We start from the raw sequence: 13,378 nt of genomic DNA, 5'->3' as shown, positions 1-13,378 counted from the left end.
ATTTGGGAGTGAGTGAATGGTAGGATTTAGCAGCACACATGCAGCACATGCATAGGGGGCAGCTCTTGGTCAGTTCACATACCGGACTTTATAGAAAAACTGAAGCGGTCTGAAAAGAGTTCCACGATAGATGTCATTTCTACATTGACATGAACACAGAGAAAAGATGGAATGGGTTCAAAAATATGAAGCAAATATTGACGTTGTGGACACGTGCACACACACACGCACAGACACACACAGACACAGACACAGACACAGACACAGACACAGACACACACACACACACACACACACACACACACACACACACACACACACACACACACACACACACACACACACACACACACACACACACACACACACACACACACACACACACAAACAAACAAGAGCTTGGGACAGGGAGAGGACTGGATTACCATGCAGGACACAAACAGAGCTGAAAACATTTCACACTAGTTTGAACCGGAGGAGCTAAACTCTGGCTAGTAAAATTATATTTAAATTTTTTTTTAAATCTATCTTAATTTTTATGTTTGCTTAAAGGTGGAGTCAGCGATTCTGGAGAACGCTTGTTGACAAAATCCCTTTTAGTTAAAATCGGTGAAAATCTCCTTGTTAGTACTGTGTGTTCACTGAAAACAATTCCCGTGTTAATACAAAGCCTAGCCTCTGTAAACAGGCATGTTGCTAGCTATGGCTAGCCCCCCCCCCCCCTTGTTTACATACCAGTTGATAGAGCCTAGGCTGGGTATAAACACAAGATATTTGTTCAGTGCACACATAGCACGGACAGTTAGCGGAAGAGAAGATGAGATATTAACTGATTTTGACAAAAAAGGATTTGACAACAAGCATTCTCCAGTATAGCTGACTCCACCTTTAATGCAATACATATATATTCAGTTTTATTCTATTCTCTTCTCTTGTATTCTTAAGAGGGAGTCAATGAAGACTTTATTCAAACCTGAACAGCTCAATTCTGAACAGCTCCCATGATAATCTGGGTTATTTTGCCACGATCAATTCTTGTTCAATAAAACTCAAAATGCATGAGAACAAAACATCCCACATGCACTTCATCGATTCCTGAAATGTTTTATTCTAAAAAGAAATAGATTCTCTTTTATCCTTGTGTGTCCTACAGGATTTCATCACTCAAAGTGTAGTTCTGATAGACAAGCTAATATACACAAAAACGTGTTCAGACTAAAATACGATTAACTGCATTTGTAAGAATGTAAAAAACTAAAGTAATGCCATATCAACAAATACTTCTCCACTACTTTTGAAGAAAGAAATATATTAGAGTTTATATAAGGCAATATTAAGATCAAATTCAACTAATTGTAGCGAGCTGATTTATAGATATTGAATTTGGGGATGTAGAATGCTTTTTTCACAGCCGTTTAAAAAAAATGCACTGCCATAAATATGCATGAAACATATTGACATGCTAGCTAACTAATATAACTAAAATAATATTTTTCAAAAAGCCAATATATTTAGTATATTACGTTAGGCTGGAATAAATAGCAGCAAGCTTATTTAAAGATATTGAATTTGGGGATGTGTAATGTTGTTTCCAAATGCTTAAATATGACTAAGGATGACACTAATTGCCATGCTAAAGGATTAGCTAACAGTATGAAATATGTTTTCAGTCCGTGTAAGTGAGAAGACATTTTGTGGGGGAAACATATACAGTATAGAGGGGTTCACAGAGTCACAGACCTTTCCACCACCTCAATATCGAAGCAGAACCGTTTGTCGATGGAATCGGTTTTCCTCCGAATGCAGGACTTGAGGTTGAACATCTCCGCTTGGTTCAGGACGAGGCCGTTCTAAAAATACACACACAACATATATTAATAAATATGAATCGAAATGAAGGATTATATTAATGTTAATGCACTTGTGAAGCCTTATTTCCTTGCGTTTTTCTAAAAAGTCTAAAAACAGTAAAAAAAAAAATTCTTTCCGCAATGAGTCATTCGTATAAACCTCAAAGGGGTCCTTTCTCCCGTCCACACAAATTATACCAAGTTATACAAATAGGGGAGAGTGGCCTAAGTTGTGCCGATGGGGAAGTTGTGCCACCCCTTGTTTCTAGAAAACCATGGAAGAAATTGAAAATGTGACCACATATTTAAGAAGAGCCATCCATTTAACTCATCCTGTAAAGAAGGGAGAAACATGGAATAAGATATAAGCACATTTAAGCTAAAAAAACTGTGTTTTGCCTTTCAAAGTAAAATTTCCATGATCAAGGTTTTTTGATTATTGTGTCTGAACAATTATAGACAAGTTTGAAAACATTTGACACATGTTTTAGTGCTTTAGTATGCTACACTTTGTGTCTATACAGTTAGCACAATGTCAGCCCTAAACTGCTGCATCATGCTTATTATCCAAATTTCTGGGGTTGGGGTGATTTGTGCCAAAGGGCCTAGGTGAGTTATAAGTAAGTAAGTAAAATGTATTTATAAAAGCACATTTATGACAGTTTGCACTGTCCATAGTGCATTCAGTAGGTAAACAATGAAGGTAAAATAACAATAACCAAAATAAAAGACATAAAGCCCATACATACATATACATATACATATAAACAAAGATAGTAGTGCAGAGGTAAGATAGTTAATGGGGTGGAAAAGCCAGGGTGTACATATGGGTTTTGAGCCTTGATTTAAAGGCAGACATGGAGGAGGAATCACATTTGTCAGGTGGCAGTTGGTTCCACAAGCACGGAGCAACTAGTGCAAAGTACATTTCTGAGAGTTGTGCCAGTGGCATGGCTGTAAACGCTGGTCACCAAAAGAAAGTGATCGTCTACAGTAGCTCAGAAGAGACTGACATCTCCATTCCACTTAACGACACCACTGACAAGAGTTCAGATGGCCAGAAAGATGATGATGGTGACTTTGTCATTGTGAGCTTTGCAGGCAAAACCACCTAGATCTGCGAGGCCTTGTTTAAGAAAAATGATCTTCAATCTTTGTAAAATATTTACTGTATTTACTTTAAATAAACCTTAAATAAGTGATTGTCTAATGGATTTGTCTTGCATTACAGTTTATGAGATATATATCAATGGCACAATTTACCCCATGGTATTCTCTCTTGTGGCACAACTTACACCACACCAGGGGCAAGTTGTGCCACAAGGCAACTTTTTTTCCGAAAGCCATATTTCTTAAACAGTTTATTCCAGATCCAAAGTTTTTATTGCCAGGGATGCACATCATCCTGAAATATATGTACATATTTGAGTTGGAGACTTTACTGTCAAGGCCTCACTTTAAAATCACTTTGAGTAAAAAGTGGCACAACTTAGGCCACTCTCCCCTAATACCTATGAATACATTTTACTTTTCTTCTAGATCGTTCCTTAGAATTTCTCATTTAAAAATACACTTAGGGTGTATTCACACATGCCGTGTTTAGTTCGGTTGAAACAAACTCAGATGCACTTCTGCCTTCGGTGCGCATCTTTCAGGCAGGTGTGAATACAGCAATCGCACTCGGGTGCGGACCAAACAAACGCTCCGAGACCCAGCTGAAGAGGTAGTCTCGATGCGTTTCCAAACGCACTCTGCTGCAGTTCGTTTGTGGTGTGAATTTGTTCGGACTCGATCCGACCCAAATGCAGGAGGCACTGTGCCTTTTCTTTCTTTTCTTTTTTAATAAATAGCCGTCAGCTTCACATTATGGGAAAGTGTTGTTGTCACCATTATTAGGAAGATTAGTTGTGGTTTGACCGGGAGCCCAGAACAATATAAATGCTGAATGTGTTCAGCGATCAGATGAAGGAGAGGGGAGCGTCTCTCGCACAGTGCCAGCAGGTTCACGCTGCGCAAGAAGTGTGTGTTTTTATTTTGCTTCCCATGTACGGGACCGTCAATACTATCCCCGTGTCAGTTTGGAGCTGAACTGCGCCGACCAAGCTGATACACAGCTTAATCAGCTGAGTGTCAGCTTGAGCCTATTCTTCTCGCGTGACGCGCGTCCAGCACCACAAATACAGTAAAAATGATGTTTCACATCGTAGGCTACAAGCCACATAACGTGGCATTGACATAAGGCTACACATTATGACCATATGAAACAACAATAATTTGATGTTTTTCCTCTTTATTTATAGGTTAGATGTAGGCCCTTTTATTATTTTTAGCCCCATATTATATCAATGATATATATTTCGCAGTTTAAACTTCGTGCTTCCTGTTTCTCTCCACCCCAGAATGTCTGTCCAATGAATGAATGACCTCAGATCACGTGTGGTTTTGCTTCGTAATGCTGGTTCACTTGCAAAAGGGGCAATATGAAAGTGGACCACACCAAACAAAAAAAATCAAAACTCTATTTGGTCTGGACCAAAGCAAGTGCACTAGCGGACTTTCCCAGTGTGAATACACCCTTAAAGCTATAGTGCGTAACTTCTGTCATCCCCATGAGGAATTCTGAGGTCCAGGTTTTTGTCTTAGCAGTAGAATCAACAACTGAAACATTTCTTGGGCTCTTCTTTGGATTTTTCTGAGCTCCTGCACCAGTAACAGGAAGGTCCACACCAGTTTGTAATGCTTCCATACTGAGAAATACAGAGAGAGTTTTGTGGAGCTGATAGGCTTAATCAACTTTGTGTTAACTTGTTTGGCGATGGCTTGAAAACAACTGACATTCATTAATATGAAAAAGTTACGCACTATAGCTTTAACAAAAACAACGAAAGAACTAAACACACCAACCTGTTTCCCGGCGGACTTATTTTCAGTGATGCTCATAGTGAAATTCTTGCTGCCTTTCTCGTACGTGCAGTAGTGACGTGTCCAAGTGCATCCCAGAGGACCTGGGGTAGAACAATATAGAAGAAAATAGTTCTTGACCCAAAATAGTTTTTGAACTAAAAATATATATATTTTTTTTATCTGAATCAGTAGGCTTCTGGAAAGACTTCTGAAAGTCCATTCTGCAATTAAAGTGCCATAAATCAAAAGAGCTGTTTATCACTACTGATAAAAAAAAAACACACAATTTGTCCGGTATCACCCCTCCCCCCTCCCCCCTTCACATCAAAGAGAGACCGGATGAGTTATGTCTTCTGCGGTGGGCCTGGGAGGGAGAACTCAAGACATGTTTATGGTGATGGATGTAAAATCCACTGCACTTAGAAAATATGGCCCAGAGCCCACAGCTAGGAGGACTATTGGGAAGGTATATTATTTTGACGGTATATACCACGGGTTTCACTGTTTCAAGGAATTGCGATAGCAGCTCTCAAATATGTTATTTTGAAATGTCTGGGTAAAAGGCAACATTTTTTAAAATTTTAAACAACATATAGAATATTCTAAACATTAAAAAAGCAGTCCTTTGAGTGAGCAGCTCAACAATGTTTTTAAGAGAAATGTTCACTTTCTACACATTTCTATTTTAGTAAAAGTTATGAAGCAGAAATATTCTGAACATCACTATATGTTCACATCGTGTGGTTTGGCGCTAATACCTTAGAATGGTTTGACTGAAAATAATAGCGATTCAGTCCTGGATCAGATACATTCTACCTCCATGTGCGCCCGACATGCTCTTGTGCAATTTAAAGTAGTACATCGTATCCACATATCTAAAACTAAACTAGCTCGTATGTTTCCCGATGTAGACCCGACCTGTGATAGCTGTAAGAGCGCACCGGCATCACTCTTTCACATGTACTGGCTATGTCCCACCTTGACTGGGCTCTGGTCATCAGTTTTTCAAACAATTTCTGAAGTACTTCAGCATCAAATCGAGCCGAACCCTTTCACTGCAATTTTTGGCATTGCTCCCAATTCAGGCTTGCCTAAGGTGAAGCTAAAGGTACTGGCCTTCACCTCTTTGCTTGCTCGTAGGGCTATCTTGCTCAAATGGAAAGATCCTGCTCCTCCCTACCACTCACATTGGATTAGAGACATTATGTCATGTATGAATCTGGAGAAAATTTGTTGTACTGCCTATGGATCTGAGACTAAATTTTATAGATTGTGGCGCCCCTTCCTGGACTATTACGAGAAACCGACCACAATGGTTGAGGAGTAGCTACCCCCTCCCCTCTTTTTTTTAATTTATTTTAATTTTTTTATTTTTTTTTCATATTGGTTGTTTGTTTTTGTTTCTTGTTGTGTGTGTTTGTGTTTCGTTTCTGTTTTTTTTTTTTTGACGATGTGTATTGCTTTGTGTATTTCTTTGTGTGTTGATTTCTTAATGCAGGACTGTTTGTGATTGGGTGGGATATGGGTGGGATATGTTCGGGAGGGACAAAAAAGGGGAAAAAAAAATTAATAATCCATTGTATTGCAGCTGTTTGATACTTTGTGATTTAATAAAAAAACCTTTGAAAGAAAATAATCGCGTTCACTGAAAAAATATATTGGTTTTGAAACCATGACTTTTTCAACCCGCAGAATACCTTGAAAGCAGTTATCGGCCCATGCCTAAGAAAGTTTATTGGTAGGATAAACCCTTGACTATCTAACTTAATATCGAGGAGGTCAGAAGTACAAAACACAAAATACATTCACACACACCTACAAAGCTCTCCAAAGCCAGACTACTCCACCACTCACGACATGTGTATATGCAGCCACATTTACAATAGGTTTACATAATCCAATATACCATACCACAGTATATACCAATATACTTGTACCATAATATCCCAATAGTGCTATATTACAGTATAATTAACACACTTCAATGCATTAAAATCAGACTGACGTTTCTCCTGGACGTAGAGGAATCCTTCCATGGTCCACTGGCCAGGCGGTTTGTAGTCCTGATCCACAGACCGTATCCTCTTCATCAGCTTCTCCACCTCCTGCTTGGTGCTCACAAAGTTGTTCCGGGTCTGGATCAAAACATACATTAAGAATTAGATTGGGTTTATTTATGCTACGAGGAACTTTCAAATATTTCTGAAACAGTCAAATGTTTCCTCTGATGATCATGTAACAGCAAACGAGACCATAAGTGCAAAGAATGCTATTTTTATACATTTTTACTTTATGCCTTTGTCATGGGTACAGTTGGCCAGGCGTGGTAAAAACACTACCGCTTTTGTCCAAAGGGGCTGCAAGAATGAACACAAACTGAAAGTTCCTCGGAGCATCTTTAATGCAATTAGTGTTTTTCAGTTACAATGTTTAATAAATCAGACACTGGCGGCACATCATTGTATTGTATTTATATCAGACTATTTATAATAAATAAAAAAATAATAAATAAATAAATAAAGCGGTACTTTAGTGAGAAACTTTATATATTTTTTTGAAGTTTTGAGAAATGTCATAGAGGAGACAGAAACATCTAAGAAATTCTTCATATTTGTGCTTCTACAAGTTAAGAGAACTAATGGGGGAAAAGAACAACTAACCATTTGAAAATGCAGACAGCGAATCTAAAGTAAAATACATCAATAAAATGCACTGGTGGAGGTGATAGAAATATTGGACAGAGATTCAGTTGTTCACGCTCCCAGGAATCCCAGCTTTTTTCTGGAGTCAAAAAGGGTCAAAATAAGTTTCATGTCACTTGTTTCATACTAGTGAGACACAGCCTAACCTGCTACAGCCCCCTATTAGAGCGTTCTGCATTTGAACAGAGAGAGAGAGAGAGAGAGCGAGAGAGAGAGAGAGAGCGAGAACGAGAGAGAGAGAGAGAGAGAAAGAGAGAGAGCTACACAGTGCAAATTGTCGGGGGCAACTGCAGTGACATGTCGGGTCAGCCAGAAATTTGGGCCTTCGGGGCTAAGAGCGGTGAGGTCATGCTGATAGAAGGATAAGGGCCGCATTGCTTTGGTGAAGCTGTATGTGGTTTCACTCCTCAACTAACAACGTTGTATTTTTTCGTTGACACAGTAGTTTTAAATGGCCTGTGGTGACTGCCCAGAAAATATCGATCCATTTTGTTGCAGCTAAGAATCTAATTTAAAAGGTGGAGTCAGTGATTCTGGAGAATGCTTGTTGAGAAAATATTTTTTTTGTCAAAATCTGTGATATGATAAGCCTACCTGGATGTAATGTGTGTTCGCTGAAAATAAAATCAAGTGTTAATACACAGCATAGGCTCTGTAAACAGTGCTACAGTGGGCCCCTTTTGTTTACATAGCTTTTGTTTACAGAGCCTAGGCTGTCTATGAACACTGGATTTTCTTTTTTTCAGCGCACACACAGTACAGACAGGTAGGGGATCGTGAGGAGATATTCACTGATTTTGACAAAAAGTGATTTTTACAACAAGTGTTCTCCAGAATCGCTGACTCCACCTTTATAGTAAATGGCCTGTAGTGACTGCCAGAAAATACAACACTATCAAAAATATCGATCCATTTTTGCAGCGAAGAATCTCATTTAATCGCACTGCTATTCCATTTGTGAAAACGCTGCTTGTTATGTCTTGGTATGATAAGCTCTAGAATGTGATTATGTCGCCGGTTTGCCTTGTGTGCACCATCCCCCCCCCCCCTCTTGAAACATGGTCTAAAATAGTCTAAACATCAATATACTGTATTATATCAAAGTTTGGTGTCTCAATACACTTTTAGAAAATAAGTAGAACGTTTTTTATAGAACGTTCGACGTTCGTACAGAGAACTGCTGTGATTGGTTCAAAAACACTTACTGTGTCATAAGAACCAGAGCATAGCCCGTCTAATATTAACTGAATTTCTTTAAAGTTGATCAAACTTTTAAATGACAATATCTTAAATTTGGATTCTTAAATATGCCTTTAACTCTTTTCAGATGCTATCATGCAACTAACTCCCCAAATTACATAGTTAAAATGATTTTGAAATCCTCTGGAGATGCAAAATTGCAACGTAAATGAATAATATCTTTAAATGTGTTACTTACGTTCTGTAGGTTGAACTGGAGTTGCTGTTTGTAGGGTTCAAACTCGTGAGCCAGTTCATATCCTTCATGGTAGAATGTAAACAAACCCTGTAGAAAGGCCAGGAGCTGCAAGACACAGACACAATATTTATTCAGATTCAGAAAACTTTATTAGTCCCAAAGGAGCAATACATTTTAACAGACCATCTCTATCCCATCCATGTGTAGATACAATAAACGTAACTCATAATAGCAATCCAACATCAACTTCAACATGCCAGTGACAACACGTTGAAAGTTCAAAGGGGTCCGTTTGGTAGCTGAAGGAATTGGAGTTATTGTTTTTCCATGCTGGCACATAACCAATAATTCCATATAATTCTATTCTATTTTTAGTGGTTTTCCATGGCCGATATAGGCTATAATGCTGGGAAATTCAGTCCCCATTGATTTTTCAACCATGGAAATAATTATAGTACCGTTGCCTTAAACATACACAATGCGCTTTAATTATTTGGTCACAGTAACTCTTAACCTGTGGACATCAACTTTTGGAATAAGAAAAATTACGATGTACAAATTGCAGGGTCAGTAAAAAAAACAGATAAGAAAAAATATAGCTTTCTCTCATCAATGTTAGGGGTGATTTGGAAATGCCCATTTCAACTGGTCTGATGTGTGTGATTATTGATTTAGTTGTAGGTTTTTCTGTATTGTTGTGCATTGGGTTTTCTTTTTCATCATCAAGCTATCACCAAGTTGCTTAGATCTGATTTTCAACTGATGCTTTAATTTTTTTTAAATTTCAACCAATTATTTGAGCCATGATATGCCTTATGTATTATTGTCACTAAATTGCAAACTGGAAAACTCAATAAAACAAATAAACAAAAATAATTGTATTTGTTTCGTTGTATCCTCAATGTTGAGGAATCAATATTTTTTTCCCCCCGCAAACAATAGTTTCAGAAAGTTATAGTTATCTATGGCTTGATCTTATTTCCTGTATATACACACACACAGACAGATATATTTACCAATTGTGGGCAAAAGTATTGTATTGTTGGTGGAAAAAACTGAACCCATATCTAGCATGGAGGATTCAGAGAACATTGAGCTTCTCTCAGTCAAATCCTCAATCACACACACACACACACACACACACACACACACACACACACACACACACACACACACACACACACACACACACACACACACACACACACACACACACACACACACACAGTGATTTTTATTTCTGAGAAGGGACCCGGTATAACACATTTTCAAGGATGAACCGTCTTATCTGTGCCCAGACTCATCAGAGGCAAGGCTGTACCTTTTCCCCAGCGCTACCTAGAGACTGTAGATTTGCATTTCTGGCCTGAATACTGGGGGTCCTGCCAGAGGGTGAATAAACAAATTTGAGATGGGGGCCAACACAGCCACTTTGCTCCCATCTCACGCTCCCACACATATAAGGGGAGACACTGCAGGTGAATAGGGTAACAATTTTGACTGCAATTTTTTTTCTCAGAAATGTCTGAATAAATATTAGAATTTGGCGATATCCTTCCGTTATAGCCTTCAGAATAGTGCTGAGAATGATTATGGAAAGTTACATTGATGTAGGTGCTTTATATGTTGAGAGTTTTGGTTCAGAGTATTGAAGAATTAAAATAATGTTGAGATAATGTCTGTTTAAAGATGGTTGTATAGGAGAAATATACAGACACAAACAGACAAGGTTTAGTAAAATAAACACCTAAATATACATTTTGGACCTTTGATTTATACTAGTTTGAAAGAAGACATGTTATTGAAGAAAAATTAACAAGTGCTTGAAAATCCCAATGTTCTTGCCTGCACTGTCTCAACTTAACACATTTCGCCAGTACATGTTATGACTGGGCTTTTATAGCTTTCATTTGCACTTGCACTCTGTCTTGTTTTGTTGACAACAACCACTTTATCTAATTTTACGCATTTTCATTCCCCAAATGGATCGACTAAATTACAGAGAATTGGTGACACAGATTGCAAATGAGGAACATACAAGCATAAATATTCTGTATATATATATATATATTTACCCAGGAGAGGTGAAAAATTGAGCTTGTTTTCGCTCAAGGGAAAAAAAACAACTATAAAAGCCACTTCCATCAGCACTAAGTACAAAGCTTCTGTGCTATTTTGAGGATATTGCACTTAAACCAATGATCTTTTAACTACATAGATAGTAAAAAAATAATAAAAAATAAAAAATGAATTGAAAGGGCAAAGCAATTACTGGACCATCATTATGCTTTCAGCACCTAGTGAGCAAAAATAAAATATATTTAAAGTGATGATGCGTCTCTTACCGGCTCCACAAACTCAAATTTCTTTTTTTCTTGCACTTCCTGTATTTTGAAAACGTACTCGAGGGAGGCGTCGTAAAAGAGTTGCCTCTCCTTATCAATCTGCGTGTCGGCCTGGGGAATGGAATGGGCAAACAAGACCAGGGTTAGAGTCGTAACACAGACAGGGGTTAAAACACTGTGTGTGTGGACATATAGTTAAGGATTACATCATCTCCTAGCAACGCTGTTTGCTTAACACTATAGTGCGTAACTTCTGTCACCCCCCACCAATAAAGAATTCTGAGTCATTTCAACAACACTGTCAAAGCATCTACAAGCCTTGGGTGATCACGCATGGATTTTATACCTTCTGCTGTATGTCCAGGTATTTTTCAAAGCAGTAGAATCAACAACTGAAACAGTTCTTGGACGCTTATTGGGATTTTTTTCTCCTGCACCAGTGTCGGGGGGTGACAACAGTTTGTAAACTTTGTCATACTGAGAAATACAGAGAGAGTTTTGTGGAGCTGATAGGCTTAATCAACTTTGTGTCAACTCTTTTGACGATGGCTTGAATGAAACCGACATTTAGTTCCAATAAAAAGTTACGCACTAAAGCTTTAAATAACTAACGACAAAAGAGAATAACACACACTAACTAAAGCTGTATTTTCCGGACTCTCACTGACCCTAAAATAGCATTATCCAAAGAGATGTTGAGGGAGTGGAATGTTTGTTTGGGGATTTACCTCTTGCAGATATGCGTCCTTCTTTTTGGATGACAGGCTGAGGTGTCTCTCCAGCGTGGAGTAGTATTTCTCCGTTTCCTTATCGAATTTCTTCTTCCCCTCCTAAAAAGAAGGTCACATAACTGGGATTAAACATTACCCTAAAAACGTTTCATGCATTCCTGATGGGGTGTATGTGACTGTGTGTGTTTGATTGAGCAACCACTAGGTGGAGGTCCAGCTACATTTTAACATGCCACTTAACATGTCTTTTAAAGTTGCTGTCTGATGATACATTATTACAGGTCATAAAAGTGGCATAAGAGCATTTAATGATAAGTAGACTCTGTTGGTGTGGTCAGTTAGGACTGTGTTTTACATATAATATGGCTTCTGAGAAATATACACTTTTATTGCACTTTAAGATGTCAATATTGACATTGTATTTTGCAATTGTTTTTGTGTTTTTAATTTTTGTATGTTACTTAAATTACACTTATTGTTATTTTGGAATGTGTACAACACTTGGATCAACAATGTTTTTTCTAAATGTGATATTTAAATAAACTTCACTTGACTTTTTTAATTAATTTGGTATTGTAACAGCCAAGAATTGCTAAACGCTGTAGTCAATATGCTTTTATTGACAGTCAGTTACAGAAAGTTTACATAACTACTGCAAGTCATCAATATGTTAATTATCTTTAATACAACAAGTTTGACATGTTTTACATTATTGTGCTTTCTAAAAAAATTTCACTTTACTGTATATCAGTTATTTTAAATAGTTTTTTTTAAGCCTGTGCAGTGCTTCAGTCAACTGAGGTCTATTTAAATGTGCTATGTAAATAACATTGACCTGACTAATGAATTTGGCATTGTCACAGACACCACTGGCTAGATACTGTTGTCGTTTGGCATTCCTTGTTACGCTCCACCGGCGAATAGAAGTCCAGCTCTGTTACTGTAGTTACGAGGATTCACACAGACGTCCCAGAAGGCTTTGAGGCAGGCACAGGAAATGGGCTTTTCATGCCAGATGCCCATCTATAAAGCATTCGGACTAAGAGATTGAAAAATTCACCCCAAGAAAAAAAAAGGAAAAAAAGTTCCACTTTGGAGACCTTAATCAATGTCTGCCCAGGCATAGAGAAAATCTGTCTGTGTGAGTAAGGCATTCAAGTGTCTCATGTCAGACCTCTAAGTCAAATGTTGCCGCTATAATTTATTTTTTTGATTTGTTTGATTGTTTGCCATCAAACAAATTAATTAATTAATGAATGTATTTATTTATTGTATTTTTGAACATTATAACATTATTTGAACGTTATATTCTAATATTCAATTTTAAAGGTGTGGTTTTTCATACAAGCCTTTATACAAGTTTCTGCCGCACCTACACAAGTACTAATATTTTATATCACAATATGTT

The 13,378-nt window shown here is 37.8% G+C and overlaps 1 protein-coding gene across 1 annotated transcript in view; it reads right to left on the bottom strand.

Annotated features, from left to right (window-relative positions):
- The window catches only part of arhgap42b (Rho GTPase activating protein 42b), a 106,332-nt gene that overhangs the window by 19,435 nt on the left and 73,519 nt on the right, over positions 1 to 13,378 (bottom strand). The window contains exons 5-10 of the mRNA XM_080053768.1: positions 11,968 to 12,069; positions 11,240 to 11,350; positions 8,895 to 8,999; positions 6,760 to 6,889; positions 4,755 to 4,855; positions 1,741 to 1,850 (exon numbers count right to left, since the gene is read on the bottom strand). Coding sequence (XP_079909894.1) covers positions 1,741 to 1,850; positions 4,755 to 4,855; positions 6,760 to 6,889; positions 8,895 to 8,999; positions 11,240 to 11,350; positions 11,968 to 12,069 — 659 coding nt within the window. The remainder of the gene's footprint in view (positions 1 to 1,740; positions 1,851 to 4,754; positions 4,856 to 6,759; positions 6,890 to 8,894; positions 9,000 to 11,239; positions 11,351 to 11,967; positions 12,070 to 13,378) is intronic.

The sequence above is a fragment of the Ammodytes marinus genome, assembly GCF_949987685.1.
Source record: "Ammodytes marinus genome assembly, chromosome: 3".
NCBI lineage: Eukaryota > Metazoa > Chordata > Actinopteri > Uranoscopiformes > Ammodytidae > Ammodytes > Ammodytes marinus.
Note: the sequence above shows the minus strand (reverse complement) of the source record. Positions and strands in the feature narration are given on the sequence as shown.